The sequence below is a fragment of the Pogoniulus pusillus genome, chromosome 12 (assembly GCF_015220805.1).
Source record: "Pogoniulus pusillus isolate bPogPus1 chromosome 12, bPogPus1.pri, whole genome shotgun sequence".
Lineage (NCBI taxonomy): Eukaryota > Metazoa > Chordata > Aves > Piciformes > Lybiidae > Pogoniulus > Pogoniulus pusillus.
Window position 1 is genome coordinate 1,968,606 of NC_087275.1, and position 24,184 is coordinate 1,992,789.

The 24,184-nt window shown below is 52.0% G+C and overlaps 1 protein-coding gene across 6 annotated transcripts in view; it reads left to right on the forward strand.

Annotated features, from left to right (window-relative positions):
- Positions 1-24,184, forward strand: part of ILDR2 (immunoglobulin like domain containing receptor 2) — a 57,973-nt gene that overhangs the window by 27,953 nt on the left and 5,836 nt on the right. For 3 of the 6 annotated variants that reach the window (XM_064152256.1, XM_064152252.1, XM_064152253.1), the window contains exons 4-9: positions 947-1,003; positions 7,263-7,409; positions 8,114-8,290; positions 17,378-17,494; positions 20,693-20,903; positions 23,339-24,029. In XM_064152256.1, coding sequence (XP_064008326.1) covers positions 947-1,003; positions 7,263-7,409; positions 8,114-8,290; positions 17,378-17,494; positions 20,693-20,903; positions 23,339-24,029 — 1,400 coding nt within the window. The remainder of the gene's footprint in view (positions 1-946; positions 1,004-7,262; positions 7,410-8,113; positions 8,291-17,377; positions 17,495-20,692; positions 20,904-23,338; positions 24,030-24,184) is intronic. The other 3 variants (XM_064152251.1, XM_064152254.1, XM_064152255.1) reach the window with 3 other exon arrangements.

Sequence of the window (24,184 nt, forward strand, 5' to 3'; positions counted from 1 at the left end):
TAGGGTAGGGTGTCCCTGGGCATGGCAGGGGGGTTGGAACTGGCTGCTCCTTGTGGTCCCTTCCAACCCTGCCTGATTCTGTGATTCTGTAAGTTAGAAGCCGACTTGCCTTTATCTATCTGTCTGTCTGTCTGTCTAGTTATTATTCTCTCCTTGCAAAGGGGTTCCACGAATTTCTACCCCAGTTCTTCCCTGGTTGGTTATCTTTGCTTGAGAGTTGGGCCTCTTTTGCTCAGTGTTGCCAAGCTGCTTGTGCAGGTTAAGTACCCGATGGTGACTTCCAGAGTCCTCTTCCTGGAGCTGTCCCTGCAGAGCCCTCACGCAGAGAGCGCCACCTACAGGTGTCGGTTGCATATGGCTGACTCGCCAAGGGCATCCAAACTGCACGAGTACCTTTACAATCGCTCCTGCTGCTGGAGTGCTGCCATGCATTCCCAGGAGCTTTTTGCATGTGTAGAGTGTCACTCCAGAGAGATGTTACTGTGTGCTAAAGGGTTCTTTGCAGTGAGGGTGGTGAGACACTGGCACAGGCTGCCCAGGGAGGTGTTCAAGGCCAGGTTGGATGAGGCCTTGAGTGACCTGTTCTAGTGGGAGGTGTCCCTGCCTATGATGAGGGATTGGAACTGGCTGAGCTTTGAGGTCCCTTCCAACCGAAACCATTCTGTGATTCTTGTTATTTTGTGTCTAGATGGGAGAAGCTCTGATCCAGATTATTTCTCCCCAGCTCTGCTGATAAAGATAAAATACAAGGACACAGAAATGGCAGAACTCATCAGAGGCAAACCCCAGGCATGGAGCAGGATGGCATCTATGACTGACAGGAATTCACTCAACGGCGTGCAAGTGGGCTGATGAGGAAGGGGACTGGAGGCTGAGGCGGGGGCTGGGGACTATGTTTTTCTTGCAGTAACCTCTCTCCTTGTTCTCCTCCTTCTGTCTTTTCTAGGCAGGACAGGGCTGCTTGCTGATCTCTTGCCCAGTTTTGCTGTGGAGATTATGCCAGGTATTCAGTCATTTCACCCTTCAGTCACCCAGTCCTCTGCCATCATGTCTGTTTATCCTTCTGTGGCATCTTTATGTGGTGTATGTTTCACTTGTACATGTGTTTTATCAGGGGATTACAGAGAGAAGAGCCTCCTGCTGACTGGGAAGGTGTCTTGGGTTGAGAACTGAGAGAGCTGATGCTGGGACTTGGGGGAGGAATGGTCATGCTGGCAGCCAATGTACAGAGATAGTTGATGCCATGCCAGGATCAGTGTGAGAGCAGAAATGGCAGCACTGTTCAGGAGAGGTTTTATGTCAGGCTCCTCTGCTCTCCCTTTGCTAGCACAAAGGTAACGCCGCCCCAGCCCGTGAGACGCCGGCAGCCTCTTGTGACCATATGGCTTTGTATGGCAGCTACTCTGGTGCGGGAGTAGCTTCCTCTCCCCACACCCTATCTTGTGAGTGCTGCAGATGGTGGCACAGGGGGTGCTAGAAATAGGCCACTGATGAGCAACCCTTCAGTGGCACAGCACCTCTTGTGCTACGTGGCCAAGGCATTATCCTGATAGCAGCAGGTGGTTGGACCAGGCGTGAAAATGCCATGCCCGTGATAAACTAAATCCCTTGGTAACCAGACTGATGAGAGCTACCAGTTCTGGCCCTCCTTGCAGGAGAAACAGAGACTGTGCAACAGACTGTCCTTGAAAGGGAAAATCTGTGAGAACATTTAGCCCTTGAGTCATCTGATCATCCCCTGACGGTGCCCAGGGAGTGTTTCTTTCACGTCTGTGAAAAAATGCAGCTTCACATACATGTGTGAAGCTTTGTTCAAGGCTGTCCCAGAGATGCAAACAGAGAGAAGGTAGACCCTCTCCCCCCTTCAGTGTAACCCCGAGCACCCTAAAAGTTCAGCGTGGAAGTAGAGGGATTGGTCTTTTCAGCAGATGGAAGTTGATTGTCTGTTTCCCCCTACTATTTGCAGTTCTATCGTTGTGTGTTAGCCAGGATGCTTTCTGGTACCCTCACTGCATGAATATAAGCAAGAAAGTTTAAAAGGCAGCAGCAAAACACATTTCAGCTGTTTGCATTGCCTGCTGCCTGTGCCGACAAAAGCAGCTGCTCCTGCAAGCACAGACAGCAAAGACACAGCATTTTGGTGTGGTACTCATCTGAATCTTAGGGTTACACTTTTGTATCTAGTACAAGTCCAGGCCCAGCTTTGGGCAACAAAGAGGCCAGCAGGCTCTTTGGCAATTTTCCTCACCTCCTCAGGGAAGCAAATGGTGTAACTTCTTGTGGAGTCAAATCCTTCCTGAATCATAGGTCCCCATGACTGGGACACAGATTTCAAACACCCGGTTCTGGCACTGAGTGATTATCTTGCAGTGTGCAGTGTACATAGTAGCACCTTTTGTGCTCCTAGCAAGTTCTCAGAGAGACCACAGATACACTTACACTGGACTTGCTGTTTGATTTTTTTTGTCTTTTCCCTCCTTCCTCTTTTATGGAGTGGTTGTGAGCTGTCTACTGGAGATCCTTGGAGATCCAGCATCAGAGCTTCATCTCGTAGCTGTGGCTGGCCACTTGTGTCACACCATACTATTTCATCACCTTCTCTGCATCAGTGATAGTCCCAGAGAACAAGATGTGCACCTTACAAAAGGAAAAGCCACTGAGCTGTTGCCCTGCTGGGATTGGCATAGGTTAGGAACCATAGGACTGGAAAGGATTGTCTGGCTCACCATCCTGCTTGATATTCTAAGTGCCCTGCAATTTCATCCTTGCCATAAGCTTAACAAGCTTAAGAGGAGCCTGGTTTTGAACTTTTTCTCTCCCTTTGGACCACTTTCTTTGGTGTGCTGCTTGTGGCTTCCATCTACATTACTTGTAGCCTGTTCCTGCACTTTTGTGTAAGATTTTAACCACAAGAGCTGCTTTTCCTCCTAGAATGCAGGCAGCAGCTCAGCCTTCTTTTCAATAGACAAATGCAGCAAGCTTCAGATCTCCTGCTGCAAGGCAGGATATGAAGACCTTTCATGCCCTCAAATATCTGCTTTGCATCAGCTCCATCCTGAATTAATCTTTGTAGGAAGACAACCAAGAGCTGTATAACACATCAGTAACTTCTGATGAAGCTGACATGGAGGCCTTGTCTGATGGGTACAGGAAATTCCTCCCTTTTGAGCACAGAATAATGTTTGCCATTTCTGTGGCTGTACTGTGTGAATGGTTGGAGTTGTCCTATGATGGACTAGTACATTTCTCTCGGTCTTCATTTCTTTTCAGCTAATGAAGTCCTGCTCAGAACAGAAGTTGTTCTTAATCTTTGAATGTGTGACCTTGGAAGTCTTGCTGCATACCTTGGAATTCAATATATTGCTGCCTTTTGTGTCTTACTGTAGGCCCAGGTGCGACTGGACCTTCCTACAACATATCCCAGTCTTCATGTTTAGTGGCAGTGCTTCCTTACCTCCTGCCCTCAAGAAGCATTCACAGAGTTCTACTTTCTCTGTCAAGGGCATTCACGGAAAAAATCAATAAGATAGCTCCTGGAAGTGGTGCTTGAGGAACTGATCATAGAATCACAGAACCAAGCAGGTTGGAAGAGACCTCCAAACTCAGCCAGCCCAACCTAGCACCCAGCCCTGGCCAATCAACCAGACCATGGCACTAAGTGCCCCAGCCAGGCACCTCCAAACACAGTGACTCCACCATTTCCCTGGGCAGCCCATTCCAATGCCAATCACTCTCTCTGCCAACAACTTCCTCCTAACATCCAGCTTAGACCTGCCCTGCCACAACTTCAGACTGTGTCCCCTTCTTCCATTGCTGTCTTGCCTGGCAGCAGAGCCCAACCCCACCTGGCTACAGCCTCCCTTCAGGTAGTTGCAGACAGCAATGAGCTCTGCCCTGGGCCTCCTCTCCTCCAGGCTGCACACCCCCAGCTCCTTCAGCCTCTCCTCACAGGGCTCTGCTCCAGGCCCCTCCCCAGTTTTGTTGGCCTTCTCTGGACACCTTCCAGCACCTCAACATCTCTCCTGAATTCAGGAGCCCAGAACTGGACACAGCACTCCAGGGGTGGCCTGAGCAGTGCTGAGCACAGGGGCACAAGAACCTCCCTTGTCCTGCTGCCCACACTGCTCCTGAGCCAGCCCAGGATGCCATTGGCTCTGCTGCCCACCTGGGCACTGCTGCCTCATCTTCAGCTCCTCCCTGCCAGCACCCCCAGCTCCCTCTCTGCCTGGCTGCTCTCAGCCACTCTGTCCCCAGCCTGTAGTGCTGCTTGGGGTTGTCGTGGCCAAAGTGTAGAACCCTGCACTTATCCTTGTTAAAACTCATCCCATTTCAAGTAATATTTCAAGTAATCTCCTCTTAGCTCTTACTTTTGCATTCATGAATGCTTCCCTCCATCCATTTCCTTATTCATTAGATGAATTTTTCTCAGCCTATAACAACTTTATAAAAAAAAATTAATCCCACAAGGGCTGAAATTATCTTCAAATTTAAATGAAATTCATCTGGTTTTGCCAAAAAAGCAATAAAATATTCCACAATTAGAAAACATTTCACTTGACACTTCAGGAATGAAATGTTTTGATTTGCAAATGCCACTGCTCTCACTACTGACATTTTTTTTAAATTAAATTTGAAGTTCTGACTTGAAAGTGGCATTAAAAAGGGGAATTGTTTGTAAAAGAGTTAAGGGGATCTCCTGCAAAGCAAAGAGTTTCACTTTTGTTCAAACAGGATGCTGTGAAATGATAAAAAATGACACTTCTTGGCTTTGCATTTTATTAAGAAGTAGAGAAAAAAACAACCTTTTGTTTTGATTGTTCCAAGTGGAACATTATTTTTGACTTTTCAGCTGAGTCATGCAGATCACAGAATCAGTCAGGTGGGAAGACACCTTCAACATCATCTTTATTGATGATCTAAACCAGGGGATTGAGTCCAGCATCAGTAAGTTTGCAGATGACACCAAGCTAGGAGCAGGTGTGCAGCTGCTGGAGGGTAGGAGAGCCCTGCAGAGGGACCTGGCCAGGCTGGATGGGTGGGCAGAGGCCAGTGGGATGAGATTGAACGAGGCCAAGTGCAGGGTTCTACACTTTGGCCTCAACAACCCCAAGCAGCACTACAGGCTGGGGACAGAGTGGCTGAGAGCAGCCAGGCAGAGAGGGACCTGGGGGTGCTGGCAGAGAGGAGATGAAGATGAGGCAGCAGTGCCCAGGTGGGCAGCAGAGCCAATGGCATCCTGGGCTGGCTCAGGAGCAGTGTGGGCAGCAGGACAAGGGAGGTTCTTGTGTCCCTATGCTCAGCACTGCTCAGGCCACAGCTTGAGTCCTGTGTCCAGTTCTGGGCTCCTCAATTCAAAAGAGATGCTGAGGTGCTGGAAGGTGTCCAGGGAAGGGCAATGAAGCTGGGGAGGGGCCTGGAGCAGAGCCCTGTGAGGAGAGGCTGAAGGAGCTGGGGGTGTGCAGCCTGGAGGAGAGTCGTCTCAGGGCACAGCTTATTGCTCTCTATAACTACCTGAAGGGAGGCTGTAGCCAGGTGGGGTTGGGCTCTGCTGCCAGGCAAGACAGCAATGGAAGAAGGGGACACAGTGTGAAGTTGTGGCAGGGCAGGTCTAAGCTGGATGTTAGGAGGAAGTTGTTGGCAGAGAGAGTGATTGGCATTGGAATGGGCTGCCCAGGGAGGTGGTGGAGTGGCTGTGCCTGGAGGCGTTGAAGCCAAGCCTGGCTGGGGCACTTAGTGCCATGGTCTGGTTGATTGGCCAGGGCTGGGTGCTAGGTTGTGCTGGCTGAGCTTGGAGGTCTCTTCCAACCTGCTTGGTTCTGTGATTCTATGATCATCCAGTCCAGCCTATCACCTGTCACCCAGCCCTATCCAATCAAATGATGAGAGGTGCCCTATTTTTGCAGTGTGAATCTGTACTCACATTGCATTCCTTGTGTTGGTATGTCCTCATCCTAAGCAGCAGTGTACCAGGAGACCCCCTTCATGAGCACTGAACTCCTCTTCAGAAGCAGTGGTCTTCTGCTTTTTCTCTCTTGAGCTGGGAGTAAACCCTACCCCACTGGACACAGCCCCTTCACCTTTTCCTTTGTCTTCTCACCATCTTCCCAAGGGTGTTGAATAACCACCTGGGTACGCTTGGAGCCTTTGCCCACCAGGCATCTGACTTCTGGCTAGGTTGGTGCATCTCTCTGGCATAAAACCAGCCCCAGGCCTCCTGTATATCCAGAGGCTTGACATTTCGTGGTCTGGATGTGTTCACTGGTCATTCCCTTAGTCCAGAAAATCCCCTTGTTGCAGTGGGTGCAGCCCTGTGCACACAGCCCCCCTTGCAAAGCACAGGGTGGCCAGATGCAGAGCTGGGAGCTGCTGGGCACCTGCTGCCGCTGCTGCTGTTGCAGTCGGAGATACTGCCCTTGGTTCCCTTTCCCCTCAAACTGCGTCCCGGTTTTGTGCACCTGCTCTTTGTGCTTTTACTTGTAGGATGCTTTCCAGCTGCTCCCTTTGTGGGCCTGGCAGCCGTCATCTGAGGCTCCCTGGCGGGGGTGGGAAGCGGTTGTGAGGCTTGCTGGCTGGCTGAATGGGATGCTGCTTCGGCACGCTGAGAGGAATAATTGCCTGCGTGGGCCCCGTTGCGCAGGGGCAGGCCTGGCACATGTGTGGGGCTATTTATAGCCTGCTTTCGCCGTCGCTTGTCCCACTGACGCTGGAACGTGGGGAGGGAAGGAGCACACAGGCAGGGCGAGAACGCGGCCGGGAGGAATGAGCCTTTCACGGGATCCCAGCGCTGATGGAGCATCTGCTGCGGCGTTTGTACAGGCGGCTGCGGGCAGAGGGGTCCTGAGCTCCTGCCTCTGTGCTGCTCACCTCCGCCAGCCAGAGGCACTGCAAGAAGGGACCGCATCGCCGTAGCTCCGTCTCTCACTGACATGTGGCATTGCTGCTTCAGCGCAGAGGAGCATGTTGTCCTGGGCCTGCAGGCAGCTGAGAGCTGCTATTCACCTGCTTGTTTTGTCCCTGTGCTCTTCCCTGGGAGGATGGGCTGCCCAGGGAGGTGGTGGAGTCACCGGCCCTGGAGGTGTTGAAGCCAAGCCTGGCTGGGGCACTTAGTGCCATGGTCTGGTTGCTTGGCCAGGGCTGGGTGCTAGGTTGGCCTGGGTGAGCTTGGAGCTCTCTTCCAGCCTGGTGGATTCTATGTCGCTGAGGTTTCTCTCCACAGTGATCGCAGTGCTGCAAGTGTCTCCCTTTCTTGTCTTGTTTTCCAGAGTGGGTCTTTGTGGGCCTGGTGATCCTGGGGGTGTTCCTGTTCTTCCTCCTGGTGGGGATCTGCTGGTGCCAGTGCTGCCCACACAGCTGCTGCTGTTACGTCCGCTGTCCCTGCTGCCCTGAGTCGTGCTGCTGTCCCCGGGCATGTGAGTGACCTGCTCTAAACCTTCCCATGCACTTCTGCTCCCTGGTGAAACAGGAGGGGAATTTGCTAATATTGCTTCCTTTGCCCTGAGCACTTTGCTTCACTTAAGAACTAATTCCTGCAGGGTAAGGCATCTGACCTATTGCTCAATGGTTGAGCGCTCAAAATTAATTACTAAGGTGACTTCCTGCCTTAGCAGCTGCGCCTCCCACTCCAGAGTGGCATGCTTCCCTTCCAAAGTTGTCATGTCAGTGAATGTTGTGGGTCAGAGCTACAGCATCCTGGGTGGGTTCTTCCCAGCAATGCAGAGCAGCTGCCCTCTACAACACTGCAAAATCCTTGTAACCCAGCAAGGTTCCTGCTCAGGCTCAGGCAGAACTGTCAAGTTTCATGAGTGTCCACTCTGATCCTTGAGTCATCAGTTGCTTTTGAAGATGAACTGCCACTAAATGATGGCAGATACAGCATGTTGAATGTCCTTTGGTTGCTGGGCATCTCACAGTGCTCATCCTCCTTGCTGTGTGTAGTTTTCAAACTCCCCTCACTGCCCATTGAGACTTGGAGAAATTCAGATTGGCCTTGGTCATTTCACTGTTGTCTCCTGCTGAGTCGTCAGCAGTGTTGGTGATGTGCAGGTTTTGGCCACGTGGGTGTGTGGGAGGCTGTTGTGATGCTGACTGCTGTCCTTTTCTCTTTGTTTTTCAGTGTATATAGCAGGCAAAGCAGCAAAAGCTGGGTACCCTCCTGCAGTCTCTGCCATGCCAGGTGCATACTACATCCCCAGCGTTCCTGTAGCTGGCGTCCCCTCTCCTGCTGTGCTGATGGATAAGTCGCACCCAGCTCCCTTAGCCCCGAGTGAAGCCAGTGGAGGAAGCCAAAATGGTAATTTCAGTGGCAAGCACAACCTTCATACCTCTTCCTGGAAGCAGGGCTGGGAAAGGGAGGAATGATTGTCATTGGTAGAGTGCTATGAACAGAAGAGACACAGAGAAACTGTGTTTTAATCCTGTCTGTGGCACTGCTTGACCTTTGATACAGGCTGGGCAGGGAGTGGCTGGAGTGCAGCCCTGAGAAGGACTTGGGAGTGCTGCTGGAGGAGAAGCTCAACAGGAGCCAGCAGTGTGCACTTGCAGCCCAGAAAGCCAAGCAGAGCCTGGGCTGCAGCAGCAGAAGTGTGGCCAGCAGGGCCAGGGAGGGGATTCTCCCCCTCTGCTCTGCTCTGCTGAGACCCCACCTGGAGTACTGCATCCAGTGCTGGAGGCCATTTACAAGAGGGCTGTGGAGATGCTGGAGTGTGTCCAGAGCAGGGCCAGGAGGATGCTCAGAGGGCTGCAGCAGCTCTGCTGTGAGCACAGACTGAAAGAGTTGGGGCTGTTCAGGCAGGAGAAGAGGAGGCTCCCAGGGGACCTTCCTGTGGCCTTCCAGGATCTGAAGGGAGCTACAAAAACGCTGGGGAGGGACTTTTTAGGCTCTCAGGTAGGGGGAATGGAGCAAAGCTGGAGGTGGGGAGATGAATTCAGCCTGGAGGGGAGGAGGAAGTTGTTGAGCAGGAGAGTGGTGAGAGGCTGGAATGGGTTGCCCAGGGAGGTGGTTGAGGCCCCATGGCTGGAGGTGTTTGAGGTCAGGCTGGCTGAGGCTGTGTGCAGCCTGCTCTAGGGTAGGGTGTCCCTGGGCATGGCAGGGGGGTTGGCACTGGCTGATCCTTGTGGTCTCTTCCAACCCTGACTGATTCTGTGATTCTATGATATAGGAGTTTTTGTTGCAGCATGTTTTAGCATCCCCATGGCATGTGGGGTGTGCTCCTTTAGCATTTCTGCCTGAGTGTATTTGGAGCTGGACTCCCTTCCCTACCTTAAAGAAGGCAGTGGATCAGTTTTTTTATTCAGCCTTTCCATTTCTGAAATGTGAGTGGTAAAATGTTTCTAGCTTGAAAGTAGTTATGGGTCAGTGTCACAGACATAGAGCAGTATGTTGACTCCGTGTTGGGAAGGATCACTTTTGGCTGCAGGATGCTGCCATCAAGGCAAAAGAGGACTGCTATTTAGCCACATGCTAGCATTACAGTATCACTGTAGCTGTCTAAATTCAAACATGCTGCAGCATAGAATCATAGAATCAATTCAGCCAGGTTGGAAGAGACCTCCAAGCTCAGCCAGTCCAACCTAGCACCCGACCTGTCCAGTCAACCAGACCATGGCACTAAGTGCCCCAGCCAGGCTTTGCCTGGACACCTCCAGGAACAGCGACTCCACCACCTCCCTGGGCAGCCCATTCCAATGCAAATCACTCTCTCTGCCAACAACTTCCTAACAACATCCAGCCTAGACCTGCCCTGGCACAACTTGAGACTGTGTACCCTTGTTCTGTTGCTGGCTGCCTGGCAGCAGAGCCCAACCCCACCTGGCTACAGCCTCCCTTCAGGTAGTTGTAGACAGCAATGAGCTCTGCCCTGAGCCTCCTCTTCTGCAGGCTGCTCACTCCCAGCTCCCTCAGCCTCTTCTCACAAGGCTGTGCTCCAGGCCCCTCCCCAGCCTTGCTGCCCTTCTCCAAACACCTTCCATCACCTCAACATCTCTCTTGAATTGAGGAGCCCAGAACTGGACACAGCACTCAAGGGGTGGCCTGAGCAGTGCTGAGCACATAGGCAGAAGAACCTCCCTTGTCCTGCTGCCCACACTGCTCCTGAGCCAGCCCAGGATGCCACTGGCTCTGCTGCCCACCTGGGCACACTGCTGCCTCATCTTCAGCTATTCTCTACCAGCACCCAGCACCCCCAGGCCTTTCACCAGTGTAGATTCACCACAGTGACACAGCCACATTGATCCAGACATGTCGGATTTTAAAGCACCACACTAATCATCCATTGCTAAATTTGCTAATGACAATGTTAATGAAATAGTTAAGCTTCTGAAACAGCCCTACACATCCTGCTGCTGCCCTAGTCAGCATATTAACTTCTTTGGAATTACAAGAGGTAATAACTGTACTTCTTCCCCCTCCCCCCCAAAATCAAACAGAGCTCTGGCATGGGACATTTTGAAATAGGAAGTCAATCAATGAATCAATCAATCACAGACCCACAGCAGAATGTATCCAATTCAAAAAACCTCTGTCAGAAAATCATAGAATCATAGAATGAACCAGGTTGGAAGAGACCTCTAAGCTCGTCCAGTCCAACCTAGCACCCAGCCCTGTCCAGTCAACCAGACTATGGCACCAAGTGCCTCATCCAGGCTTTTCCTGAACACCTCCCTGGGCAGCCTGTTCCATGAGTACACCTCCTCCAAGCCTACCTCAGCCTTTTTAGCTACCATTACCCCCCCTCCCTCCTGAGCCCATGATAGCTTCTTCCCAGCCACAGCTATGCCCCCACAACCCGCCTCAGACTCTCCAGCCACTATTATTTCTCTCCCAGAACCTGTCTCAGTTTATCCCAGCCACCATCATCCCCCCATAGCTTTCTTCAGCTGCCACTATCCCCACTCTGAGTCCGCCTCAGTGTCTGTCTGCTGTCATTATCCCCCCACGGCCCTCCTCAGCCTCTCCAGCTGCATTATCCCCCTTCCAGGCCTGACTCAGCCTCCCCCAGCTGCCACTTTCCCCCTTCCAAGCCCTCAGCTCCTCCACCCGCTAATCTCCCCCTTCCAAGCCCTCCCCAGACTGCTCTGGCCCAAAATGATGAATGACAACCGAGTGCTTAGGTGTTTTTTGTCCTGTGAAAAATGGCACTGCGTGGTGCTGGCCATGGGAACTCGAGGGACTTTGAATTTAAGAGTCAGAGCACAGCCCCAGTCTCATCTGTGTTGTTAGCAGCCGAGCACAAAAGCAGAGTGAAAAGCTGTGGAGGTGTTTGATAACCAAATGGAAAGGCTCTTAGCATTCCCTGTTTGTTACATGGGAAGGTGGATTTATGATGTGATCCAAATCAGCCTCATCTCAGGGCTTGAGAGGAAATGCTGTATACTGCAAGTAAAGCCATTATTGCACTTCCAGCTCTTGTGGCAAGACAGCAGAAGTGCTTTCTTAATAAAATCTAATGGTAAGTAATGTTTTTTGCAACAATATAGACAAACCCTTTGTCTGGATCGTGCAGCTGTCATGCAAGGTGTGCCTTCCACTGTGGAGCTAAGAGGAGGAGATGCCCTGCATCCTGTGCCCTTTCTTTCAAGGTCTTCCACAGTGCTAGAATATTCCCTAATTACAGACTGGAGAAGAGAAGACATTATCCTGCTGTTGCAAGCTACTTTCTTGCACGTTGGCCAGACAGTGAGCTAAAGAAAGCAGGTAATGGTTGAGCTGGTAAAAAAGGCTTCTTCTCGGAAGGAGCACTGCTTATGGTCTCTGTGTTCTCCGCACATCCAGTGCAGCAGGTCTGACCTGAGACTTGAGAGCTTTAAGAGTTCAACCTTTCTGTCAAATGTATTAAAAGGGAAAAAACAAAGAGAGAGCAGAAGTGCTGGGTGAGAGAGACCAGAGAATGCTGTAATCCTGGCTGCCAGGCTGAAAAGGACAGCCTCTGCCCGAGATAGTTTCTGTGCTTGATAGTGACTGCTGTGAGGCGATCTAGTGAGCGAACTCAGGCGTGAGCATTTGTCTAGGGTTACATAAAAGCCACGTGATAAACCTCCAGGAACTCCAGCCTAAACTTTGGGCTTAACAGGGAAAAACCATAAACTTCCATCTCTCTTATTTAGAAGAGTGTTGGTGGCAACACACAAGTCAAGAGGATGTTGGTGGTGGTGTTGGTGGTGTTGCTGGGGTGAGACAGCAAGCGCTCTGTCTGCTTTAAAGGCAGCAGTTACCTGGATACTCTTGCACAGATTCCTTAAACCATGCACACAAGGAAGCTTTTGATCTGAGAGCTGTACTCCAGAAGTCCCAAGTCCTTTTCTGCAGGGCTGCTTTTTATCTCCTCATCCCCCAGCCTGCATTATAGCAAGGATAGTTCCAGCCTGGGTGCAGGACCCTGGACTTGGTCTTGTTGAGCCTTATGAGGTTCACCTGCGCTCACCTCTCCAGCCTGTCTGTATCCTTCCGTAGGACATCCCCTCCCTCTAGCATACTGACAGCACCACTCATCTTGGTGTCATCTACAGATTTGCTGATGGTGCACTTGATACCACTGTCCACATAACTGACAAAAGTACTTAACAGCACTGGTCCCAGTATGGATGCCTGAGGGACATCATTGTCACTGATCCCCATCTGGACTTCGATCCATTGACCACTACCCTCTGGATGAAACCATCTACCAAATTCCTTACCCACTGAACAGTCCACCCATCAATCTTCTGTCTCTGCAACTTGTCATCTGCACACTTAAATGCTAATTTCTAGATGCTTATAGAATTAAGAAGTTAATTTGCCTTTTGCTACACAGCTGCAGTAGCAAGTGGAGCATGAACATAGCATGAAGCCTTGCTAATTCTCCATCAGTCCAGGAGCTATAAACGTTGCCCAGACAGATACTTGGCACAGCCTCAGCGTGAGCAGTGGCTCTGGAGAGACAGAGTCTGGAATCTGCTTGTTCAAGTTCCCCAAAGGTTATTGGTAGGTGAGAGCAGGTTCCTGCTGCTGGTTGTTTGCTGGCCTGTGTATAAACGAGGTGGCAGTTTAGCTGAGTTCCTAGTAGATACATTAGCAGAATAGTGAGAGGCCTCTTCTGGCAAGGTACCAGACAGAGGTCAGCCACAGTGGTGAAGAGGAGACCTCGCCCTGCTGTTGGTCAGACAGTTCAACAGGAGTCATCACTTCCAAGGGCAGTCAGTCCAGCCCCTCTTCACAGCAGCAGTGCTGCCCTTCCACTTCCTTGTGCTCTGTAGATCACTGGGTGCATCTGCAGTCATTGACCCTGGGCATAATAAAATACAGTGAAACTCCAGAGTGCTGTCAGCTAAGCTCCCTGGAGACATGTTGAGAGCAGGAGCCTGATAGACAAACTGCCATAGAATCATCACAGAATTGTAGAAGGGACCTTGAGATGCTTGAGCGTGTCCAGAGAGGGGCAACGAGGCTGGGGAGAGGCCTTGAGCACAGCCCTACGAGGAGAGGCTGAGGGAGCTGGGATTGGTTAGCCTGGAGAAGAGAAGGCTCAGGGGAGACCTTATTGCTGTCTACAACTACCTGAGGGGAGGTTGTGGCCAGGAGGAGGTTGCTCTCTTCTCTCAGGTGGCCAGCACCAGAACAAGAGGACACAGCCTCAGGCTGCACCAGGGGAGATTTAGGCTGGAGGTGAGGAGAAAGTTCTTCCCTGAGAGAGTCATTGGACACTGGAATGGGCTGCCCGGGGAGGTGGTGGAGTCGCCGTCCCTGGAGCTGTTCAAGGCAGGACTGGACGTGGCACTTGGTGCCATGGTCTGGCCTTGAGCTCTGTGGTAAAGGGTTGGACTTGATGATCTATGAGGTCTCTTCCAACCTTGGTGATACTGTGATACTGTGATACTGTGAAAACTCATCTGGTCCAGCCCCCTGCCAGAGCAGGATCGCCTAGAGCAGCTCACGCTGGAATGCATCCAGATGGTTCTTGAATATCTCTAGAGAGGGAGACTCCACAACCTCCCTGGGCAGCCTGTGCCAGTGCTCTGTCACCCTCACAGGAAAGAAAATCTTCCTCAGGTTCACATGGAACCTCCTGTGCCTTAGCCTTACCCCTTGTCCTGTGACTGGGCATCACCCAGCAGAGCCTGGCTCCAGCCTCCTGGCACTCGCCTCCTACATATTTATAAACGTTAATGAGGTCACCTCTTAGTTCTCTCCTCGCCAAGCTAAAAAGCCCAAGTTCCCTCAGTCTGTCCTCATAAGGAAAATCACAGGCTCACAGGATGTCAGGGGTTGGAAGAGACCCAAGGAGATCATTGAGTCCAACCCCTCTGCCAGAGCAAGACCACACAATCTAGCTCAGGTCATACAGGAACACATCCAGATAGGCCTTGAAAAGCTCCGGAGAAGGAAACTCACAATCTCTCTGGGGAGCCTGTGCCAGGGCTCTGGGACCCTTACAGTAAAGAAGTTCCCCATCCTGTGCTGCAGCTTACACCCATTGCTCCTTGTCCTATCCCAGGGAGTAGTGAGCAGAGCCTGTCCCCCCCTCCTCACCCTCAGCTCTCAGATATTTATAGATATTTATCCAATCCCCTCTCAGTCTTCTCTTCTCCAGACTAAGCAGCCCCAGGGCCCTCAGCCTCTCCTCATCAGGCAGTACCCTCCAGTCCCCTCATCATCCTCTAGCCCTGCACTGGACCCTCTCCAGCAGATCCCTGTCACTCTTCAACTGGGGAGCCCAAAACTGAACACAGTATTCAAGATGAGGTCTCAGCAGGGCAGAGCAGAGGGGCAGGAGAACCTCCCTTGCTCTGCTGGACACACTCTGCCTAATACACCCCAGGATCCCATTGGCCTTCTTGGCCACAAGGGCACATTGCTGTGCCATGGATGTTCTCCACCAGCACCCCCAGGTCCCTCTCCACAGGGCTGCTCTCCAGCAGTCACCTCCCAGCCTGTACTGCTGCAGTTTCTTATCCCTCCCCAGATGCAGGACTCTGCACTTGTCCTTGTTGAACCTCATCTGGTTCCTCTGTGCCCAGCTCTCAGTCTGCCCAGGGCTCTCTGGATGGCAGCACAACCTGCAGCTGTCTCAGCCAAGCCTCCCAGTTATGTCATCAGCAAAGCTGCTGAGCAGACTCTGTCCCTTCATCAGTGTCATTTGTGAAGATGTTGAACAGGATGGATATTCAACTTCTTTAATCATTGTTGTGGCTTTTGAGAATACAGCCTGCTGTCTTTCTGCATTTTATTATAGTGCTGGTGAATGTGTTAGAGTCAGACCCCTAAAAAACTGGCCTTAAGGATCTGCTTAACAATTATGTACTTCTGTTTAGTTTGGTCTCTTCTAGTTTTCTTTAACCACCAACCCTGAGAGAGTTCAAGAAATAGGTAATTTTTTTAATAAGCTATGTTTAACATCTCCTGGTTTCCCAAAGAGAGATGCAGAAGCTAGTATTTCAGGATGGAGTTACCTACCTTACAGGTACACAGTCAAACTCTCAGTAAAGCACTTCTCTCCTGCTGCACTTTGTGTGGTTATTATAGGAAGCTTTCTACCCGTTTCTATGGCACAGCCATTTCTGAGGCAGAGCATTGGTTACTTAATAGTGCACAGACACATGCACAGCACTTCAGGACAGAAGGTGCCTAAGAATACCTCTGCCAAGTCCTTGTTCAGCCCACACAGTACATGCTATACGACGTACTACCGAGCCCATATGTTAGTAGCTTGCTGTATTGGGGTGTGGGATAAACCAGAAAGAGTGTGCTGGCTTAGAACCACCTTCCAAGTGTTCAAATGGTGCCACAAGAGGAGCACTCATAGAGCACTGCAGTATTCACACAGTGGAACATTTTAGCCCTGTGTGAGGCAGACAGGTTCCATTTTCGTAGTGCTAAGTGAATTGCCCTTGAGATTCTCTAATGTCCAGAGAAGGGCAGCAAGGCTGGGGAGGGGCCTGGAGCAGAGCCCTGTGAGGAGAGGCTGAGGGAGCTGGGGGAGTGCAGCCTGCAGAAGAGGAGGCTCAGGGCAGAGCTCATTGCTGTCTGCAGCTGCCTGAAGGGAGGCTGTAGCCAGGTGGGGTTGGGCTCTGCTGCCAGGCAGCCAGCAACAGAACAAGGGGACACAGCCTGAAGTTGTGTTTGGGGAGGCATAGGGTGGATGTTAGGAGGAAGTTATTGCCAGAGAGAGTGATTGGCATTGATATGGGCTGCCCAGGGAGGTGGTGGAGTTGCTGTCTCTTGAAGCCAAGCCTGGCTGGGGCACTTAGTGCCATGGTCTGGTTGATTGGCCAGGGCTGGATGCTAGGTTGGGCTGGCTGAGCTTGGAGCTCTCTTCCAACCTGCTTGATTCTATGATTCTACAAATGTAAATCTGAAGGTTGTATTCCTCTTTTGGACACAGGCCTGTGCTTCTGTCAGTCTCAAAGTGACTCTAGATGGAGACCTATTTTAAATGCTCTGCTCTGAAAGTCTTATTTTGTTCGACATCCTGATAGTTGGAGTCCTGTGCTTGCTGACTGCAGAGCTGCCTTGAGGTAGTCATGCTGTTGATAGGGTTAGCAGGTGAAATGTGCATGGAGACAGCCTGCCAGAGCTAGAGCTGCTGTGATTCCAGGTCTATAGGTGCTTCTGTTCTACACACAGAGTTGTGGAAAAACAACCCAAAAAAGCTGTCCAGACTTTGGCTGCAAATGGAGTAATCCCAGGAGTCAAGCCCCTCATGTATCCTTTCTGTAAAGCAGAGCTTGTAAGGCATGCCAGAGCAGGCAGCCTCACAGTTACCCAGTGACCTGATTTGCCTCATCATTTGATTTGGTGTAAACCTCAAAGCAACGTGATGTGCTTCCTAGAACTTTATGTGCTTCCTTCTGTATTCTCTGGAGGTTCTCCTGCCACATGCTCCTGAACCTGTGTGAGCAGAGTTCATTGGGATGGGAGGGTGGAGGGATCCTGTGGAGTGACAGCTCCCAATTGCTCAGCCACCTGCTTCCCCTGCAGACGGGGAGCAGACAGACCCTGCTGCAGAGTGGAAGCCTGATCTTCTGGAGCTGTCTCACCCATACCACGACAAATCCATTCTGCGCTGCAGTGGAAGGGCAAATGAGTGCTACTTTTCCCTCTGCCATCCTCTGTGGGAGGTGGGATCACTTTGTGGCAACAGCACCACTTAATACATTTGTATGGATTGGGCATTTCCAAACCATTTTTCTTGCTGCCCTGAACTTCACAAATTGTGCAGCTGCTCACAGCTTCACGTCCCACGGCACAGACAGATTTTTTCAGTAGCAAGGACTGACTCAGTGTGTTTTGGAAGACACAGCCTACCTGCCTGCAGAGCTGAGCTCAACTGTGGAAGCAGTGTTGTTGGAAAGACTCCTTGGAGTTAAGTGTGTTTGCCTCTAATGCTTTCCTTTTTCTCCCTAGCAGTGCGCAAAGGGTACAGGATCCAGACTGACAAGGAGAGGGACTCCATGAAGGTGCTGTACTATGTGGAGAAGGAGCTGGCTCAGTTTGACCCGTCTAGGAGGATGCGAGAACGATGTGAGCAACAAGCATGCTGCATTGATTGGTTTGTTCCAGTGACCTGAACAAGACTGCACATTCAGAGAATCACAGAATCAGTCAGGCTTGGAAGGGACCACAAGGAGCAGCCAGTGCCAACCCCCCTGCCATGTCCAGGGACACCCTACCCTAGAGCAGGCTGCACACAGCCTCAGCCAGCCTGGCCTCAAACACCTCCAGCCATGGGGCCTCAACCCCCTCCCTGGGCAACCCATTCCAGCCTCTCACCACTCTCATGCTGAACAGCTTCCTCCTCATGTGCAGCCCAGATTTCCCCACCTCCAGCTTTGCTCCATTCCCCCCAGTCCTGTTGCTCCCTAATACCCTAAAAAGTCCCTCCCCAGCTTTTATGTAGGCCTCCTTCAGATGCTGGAAGGTCACAAGAAGGTCACCTGGGAGCCTCCTCTTCTGCAGACTGAACAGCCCCAACTCTTTCAATCTGTCCTCATAGCAGAGGTTCATAGTCAAAATTCATAGTTCATAGTTTCAAATTCATTCAATTTATAGTTAAAAGTTCACCAGCTTTGCCTTAGAGACAGTTGCTAGGATATGGTGTCCAGGATATTGTACTTGGGGCAAGATAAAGTCTAGAGCCTGTGCATCTACAGGTGTGTTCTGATTTCAACAACCTGCTTCTTACCATATCATTCTTAATTAGAGCAAACAAGGAGAGGGATAATCAGATGCTCATGGAAATTGTCCACTCGGATAATTAAACTTTTTCAGCATCTGACAAGCCAAATCCATATTCCTGCCTTCTACAGCCTGTGGTGTGATAATAGCTGGCATTTTGTCTTCACAGTTCATGTCTGGCAGTGTGATGACTGCAAATTCCCAGCACGGTAAAGTAGGAGAGGGATGATTTTATTAGAAGTGTGTTTTGTGTGCTTCAGGGACTGTGGTGTGGTTTGAAGGATGGAGATAGCTTGGAATGGCTGTTGCCCTGCAGGAGAGGAGAGGTTACCAGAAAGATTAAGGAAACCAGGGGATCATGAGATTTGGTGATGCTGGTCAACATAAGATCAGAGGTGGACACAAGTACTGATGGCTTGGCAGTAAGGCCACTGTAGGGGAAGGTGAGGAGGGTGATGAGTAGGGACACGGTGCAGACTCAGAATCGAGCTGCCATGTGGAACTCCTCACTGTCTCCAGATAACCTTTTGCAAGCTTTATTTCCCCAAATGAAGGCTGAAGCTGAGCTTAATGGGTATCGGAATGCAAGCCTAAGTGAGGATCTGCCCATACTAGGAGACAGAGGTGCAGTGGTGGGACAAGGTGTGTGCATGAGGAGTGCTTAAAGTGCTGCTGTTTGACCCCTGGCTGTTCTGTGTGAGGATAGCAGCACTTTGGGGGCTCTGTTCTTTGGGTGGTGCCACGTCCAGCTGGCAGCTGTCATCAGTGCTGTGCCCCAGGGATTGGTGCTGGGCCCAGTCCTGTTCAGTATCTTTATTGATGATCTGGAGCAGGGGATTGAGTCCAGCATCCGTAAGTTTGCAGATGACACCAAGCTAGGAGCAGGTGTGCAGCTGCTGGAGGGTAGGAGAGCCCTGCAGAGGGACCTGGCCAGGCTGCATGGGTGGGCAGAGGCCAATGGGATGAGATTGAACAAGGCCAAGTGCAGGGTTCTACACTTTGGCCACAACAACCCCAAGCAGCACTACAGGCTGGGGCCAGAGTGGCTGAGAGCAGCCAGGCAGAGAGGGACCTGGGAGTGCTGGCAGAGAGGAGCTGCAGAGGAGGCAGCAGTGCCCAGGTGGGCAGCAGAGCCAATGGCATCCTGGGCTGGCTCAGGAGCAGTGTGGGCAGCAGGACAAGGGAGGTTCTTGTGTCCCTGTGCTCAGCACTGCTCAGGCTACACCTTGAGTGCTGTGTCCAGTTCTGGGCTCCTCAATTCAAGAGAGATATTGAGGTGCTGGAAGGTGTCCAGAGAAGGGCATCAAGGCTGGGGAGGGGCCTGGAGCAGAGCCCTGTGAGGAGAGGCTGAGGGAGCTGGGGGTGTGCAGCCTGCAGCAGAGGAGGCTCAGGGCAGAGCTCATTGCTGTCTACAACTACTTGAAAGGAGGTTGTAGCCAGGTGGGGTTGGGCTCTTCTGCCAGGCAAGCAGCAAGAGAACAAGGGGACAGAGTCTGAAGCTGTGCCAGGGCAGGTCTAGGCTGGATGTTAGGAGGAAGTTGTTGGCAGGGAGAGTGATTGGCATTGGAATGGGCTGCCCAGGGAGGTGGTGGAGCCACTGTCCCTGGAGGTGTTGAAGCCAAGCCTGGCTGGGGCACTTAGTGCCATGGTCTGGTTGATTGGCCAGGGCTGGGTGCTAGGTTGGACTGGCTGAGCTTGGAAGGCTCTTCCAAACTGGTTGGTTCTGTGATTCTGTGATTCCAGTATGGGCAGAGCTAGCCATGTTTAGGCACTGGTAGAGCCTCATTTAAAACAGATGCCTGAGATGCAGCAAACTGGTGAAGGTAAGGGCTTTAGGGAATGACACTGCATCAAAGCTCTGTTCAGAGTAGGCATAACTAACAAATTATATATACTTCTAAAATAGTCATTGCTGAGCACACTGTATTCTCCACCCACAAGATGTGCTATAAAAAGGCCTCTCCACATGGGTATATCAGGCCTGCAGATGTCAATGTGCTTGACTGGGTAGAGACTGACAGTGATTCAGACAGTCTCGTTCTTTGCTTCTCTATTTTTTTCCTAGGGGGTTGCTTCAGTTTTAGCTGGGCAATTTAGGCCAAATCCAGAGGCAGCCTGTCTCACACCAAGAAAGGGGGAGGTGGCACAACTGTTGTGATGATGTTCTACTAAGCTCAGTGCCCACCGCCTGAGGACACGGAGCTCAAGCGCGTTACTGTCGCAGGGCTGGGTGGGGATTTGAGCGTAGAGGCTGAGGTCAGTCACCTGGAACACAGCCACCTGATGCTGTTCCACCTGGCTGCCAGCTAGCAGTTCAGAAGACCTGTAGGTCTAACAGCAGCTCTATGGTCACACTAAGCCCCAGGAGTTCTAGCCAGAATGGATTAAGGTTTTGGAGAGGAGCCTTGGATTCCATTTTGGTTTAGTTGTAGCAGAGGCCAGCTCAGCCTCTCTCTGAGAAAGCTGCAGCTCGGTTCTGCACTCTTCTCACACCTTCTGTCAGGTGGTGCCTGTCTCACTTCTTTTCTGCCACCTCCTCTGCAGATAACAACACCATCTCTGAACTCAGCTCTCTGCATGAGGAGGACTTGAATTTCCGGCAGCCCTACCGCCAGGCGCGAAGGAAACCTTTGCCTCCCGCGGAAGACCTGGACGGCGACGCCGAGTACTGGGCCGGGGTGATGGGCGGGGGCGGCACAGCGAGGTCACAGGCGGTCTCCGACTACAGGGATGAGCGGGACAGCTTCCGGCACAGGTGAGGAGCGCCGCGCTGGAGGTGGCTGTGTCTGCAGGAGCAGGGACAGATGGACTGTTGGCTCCTCTGTGTTTCCTGCTGCTCGCGTTCTGCTTAGCAGGACACGCTTAGAGAGAACTGTGAAATCCGGAGGTGTCGTTAGATGAGGTTGGAACGCATCTGATTGCCATGAGCTGCTGAAGCCTACCCCGCTGGGCAAAGCCAGGCACTGGCCTCATTCCCTGTAGGGAGTACAAGTGAGATCAGTAGGAGACCAAGCTGCCCTTCCCAAAGTCCTCTTCTGAGATTTGTTCCTGATCTCTTCAGCGCTCCCACTGCTGGTGTGCTATAGAGGAGTCGCACCCTGGTGCTTTGGTGCAGACGGAGCTCTACTCCTCATACTTTTGGTGCCCAGAAGGGCACATTCCCTCACGTACCAGCAGCCTGTGCGCCCAAAAGCAGCAGGTGTCAAGATGAAAGGGCCAGGCTATTTTGGTGGTACCCAGTGGTAGGACAAGGAACAATGGGTACAAGCTAGAACACAGGAGGTTCCACCTCAGTGCTTCTTTACAGTGAGGGTGATGGAACACTGGAACAGTTGCCCAGAGAGGTCGTGGAGTCTCCTTCTCTGCCCACCGGGATGTGTTCCTGTGTGACCCACCCTAGGTGATCCTGCTTTGGCAGGGTGGTTAGACTCGATGACCTCTGGAGATCCCTTCCAACCCCTAACATTCTGTGTTCTGTGAATGGCAGAGATTTTCTTCCCTCTGTACAGGGCTGTTGTGCTAGCTCCCTCTCTTTGAAGCTAATTCAAAATTACCCTGCCACGAGGTTCTGTAGCCAGGTTCCTGGGTTTTGCCAGTGGAATATACACTTACAAGCTTTGAGGCCAAGGAGAAGCAAGTCCAGCCTTGAATACCAAAGGATAAGGGAGATGCAGTCTGAAGTAGCATTAGACATGTAGAGTCTGAGCTATCCATGCTAAGCTGCCTTTGTAGTCAGCAAAGAGAAGTAGAATCATGGAATCATAGAATCAAGCAGGTTGGAAGAGACCTTCAAGCTCATCCAGTCCAACCTAGCATCCAGCCCTGTCCAGTCAACCAGACCATGGCACTAAGTGCCCCATACAGGCTTTGCCTGGACACCTCCAGGAATGGTGACTCCACCACCTCCCTGGGCAGCCCATTCCAATGCCAATCACTCTCTCTGCCAACAACTTCCTCCTGACATCCAGCCTAGACATCCCCTGGCACAACTTGAGACTGTGTACCCTTTTTCTGTTGCTGGCTGCCTGGCAGAAGAGCCCAACCCCACCTGGCTACAGCCTCCCTACAGGTAGTTGTAGAGAGCAATGAGGTCTGCCCTGAGCCTCCTCTTCTGCATGTGTGATGGTTTGGGTGTTCCCTGCCTCCCCACACTTTAGAAGTTACCCAGACTAGACTCAGCTGGCTCTGGAAATATGAATGAAGCTATTTATTTACAGCTAGCAGAATACACAAGCAGATAGTTACAGTATATGCAGTAATAGACAGAAATAGACAAGGTAAAAGGTAATGCAGAAACACAACAGCCCTCCCAGAAACCTGAGTCCCCAGGAGGGGCTCTCAACCACCCTTCCACCTTCTCCCTGCCCCTTTCAACCTTACCCCAGTCCTAAGGAAGAAGGGAGGTTCGGCCAAGAGGTTAAGAAGCAAAGTGGGTTAGGCCAAATGGAAGGTGAGGTTAGGGAGTAAGATGTTGCTCAGCCAGCAGCCCAAGCGAGAGTGAAAGAAAGTGGCGAGAGTGTTATCTAATGTTTTCATTTCTCCTTCAGCAAGACTCTGAGGGGAGTAGACATCACCACTGTTTTCCTTTCACAGCCTACGATCTAGTTCTTCTCACCAAAACATTCTAGCTAGCTTCAAACTAGCACAGCAGGCTGCACACCCCCAGCTCCTTCAGCCTCTCCTCACAGGGCTCTGCTCCAAGCCCCTCACCAGCTTCCTTACCCTTCTCTGGACACCTCCCAGCACCTCAACATCTCTCTTGAATTGAGAAGCCCAGAACTGGACACAGCACTCCAGGTGTGGCCTGAGCAGTGCTGAGCACAGGGGCAGAATAACCTCCCTTGTCCTGCTGCCCACACTGCTCCTAGAATCACAGAATCAGTCAGGGTTAGAAGGGACCACAAGGATCATCCAGTTCCAACCCCCCTGCCATGGGCAGGGACATCCTACCCTAGATCAGACTGCCCAGAGCCTTATCCAGCCTGGCCTTAAGCACCTCCAGGGATGGGGCCTCAACCACCTCCCTGGGCCACCCAATACAGGCAATCCTGATAGTGGCCAGGATGCCAGTGGCATTGGATAGATCTCTTCCTACAGAAGCCCTGAGAGGTGCCTCTTGCCTGTGAAGGCAGCCAAGGGGTTGAAAGCAACTGAGTCCTGCCCTCTTAACATTACCTCTCCCTGCTGCAGCCAGGAGCGGTCCAAGTCGGAGATGCTGTCCCGCAAGAGCTTCTCGGTGGGAGTGCCGGCCGTCTCCATGGACGAGCTGGCAGCCTTCGCAGAGTCCTACAGCCAGCGGCTGCGCCGGGCCGACAGCCAGGAAACTCGGCGCTTCGAGCGGTCCGAGTCGCACGGCGGCCGCAGCGGAGGGCTGCCCCACCAGGACAGCTCCATAGAGGAGTACTACACCAAGCGCAGCAGAGGCAACCGAGAGCTGCTGACGGACTCAGAGCGCGGCTGGTCGTACAGCCCGCCCCGGAGACGGGCCCATGAGGAGAAGCACCTGCCCAGGCTGGTGAGCCGGACTCCCGGAGGCAGCCAGAAGTACGATCACTCCTACCTCAGCAGCGTCTTGGAGAGGAAGTCCCGGAGCTACGATGAGAGCAGTGACCATTGTGAAACGCCCTCGAAGCTGAGCTCACAGCCCAGCCAGCGAGGAGGGGGGACATACTATGCCTGGTCACCACCCTCTACCTACAAAGCCGAGAAGTCGCAGCAGCAGTCACAGAAGCCACCAGCAGCGCCTCAGCAGGAGGAAGAGGAGGATACCCTGCCCCCGTACAGTGAGAGGGAGCTGAGCCGAGGCCCTTCCTACAGGTCCAGGGAGCAGGCCTACCTCAATGCCTCCGAGAAGAAGAGGAAAAAGGACCCCAAGAAAGCAGTGAGGCCATGTCTGGTGCTCCTGATCCTGTTGGCTGAGTGGGATGCAGTCAGGCAGGGGTTACAAACCAGAGCTGATGGGAAAGGGGCTCTCCAGAAGTGGGAACATGTGTTGGGGAAGCCCAGATAAGGGGAGCTGCTGTGAGAAGAGGGGAG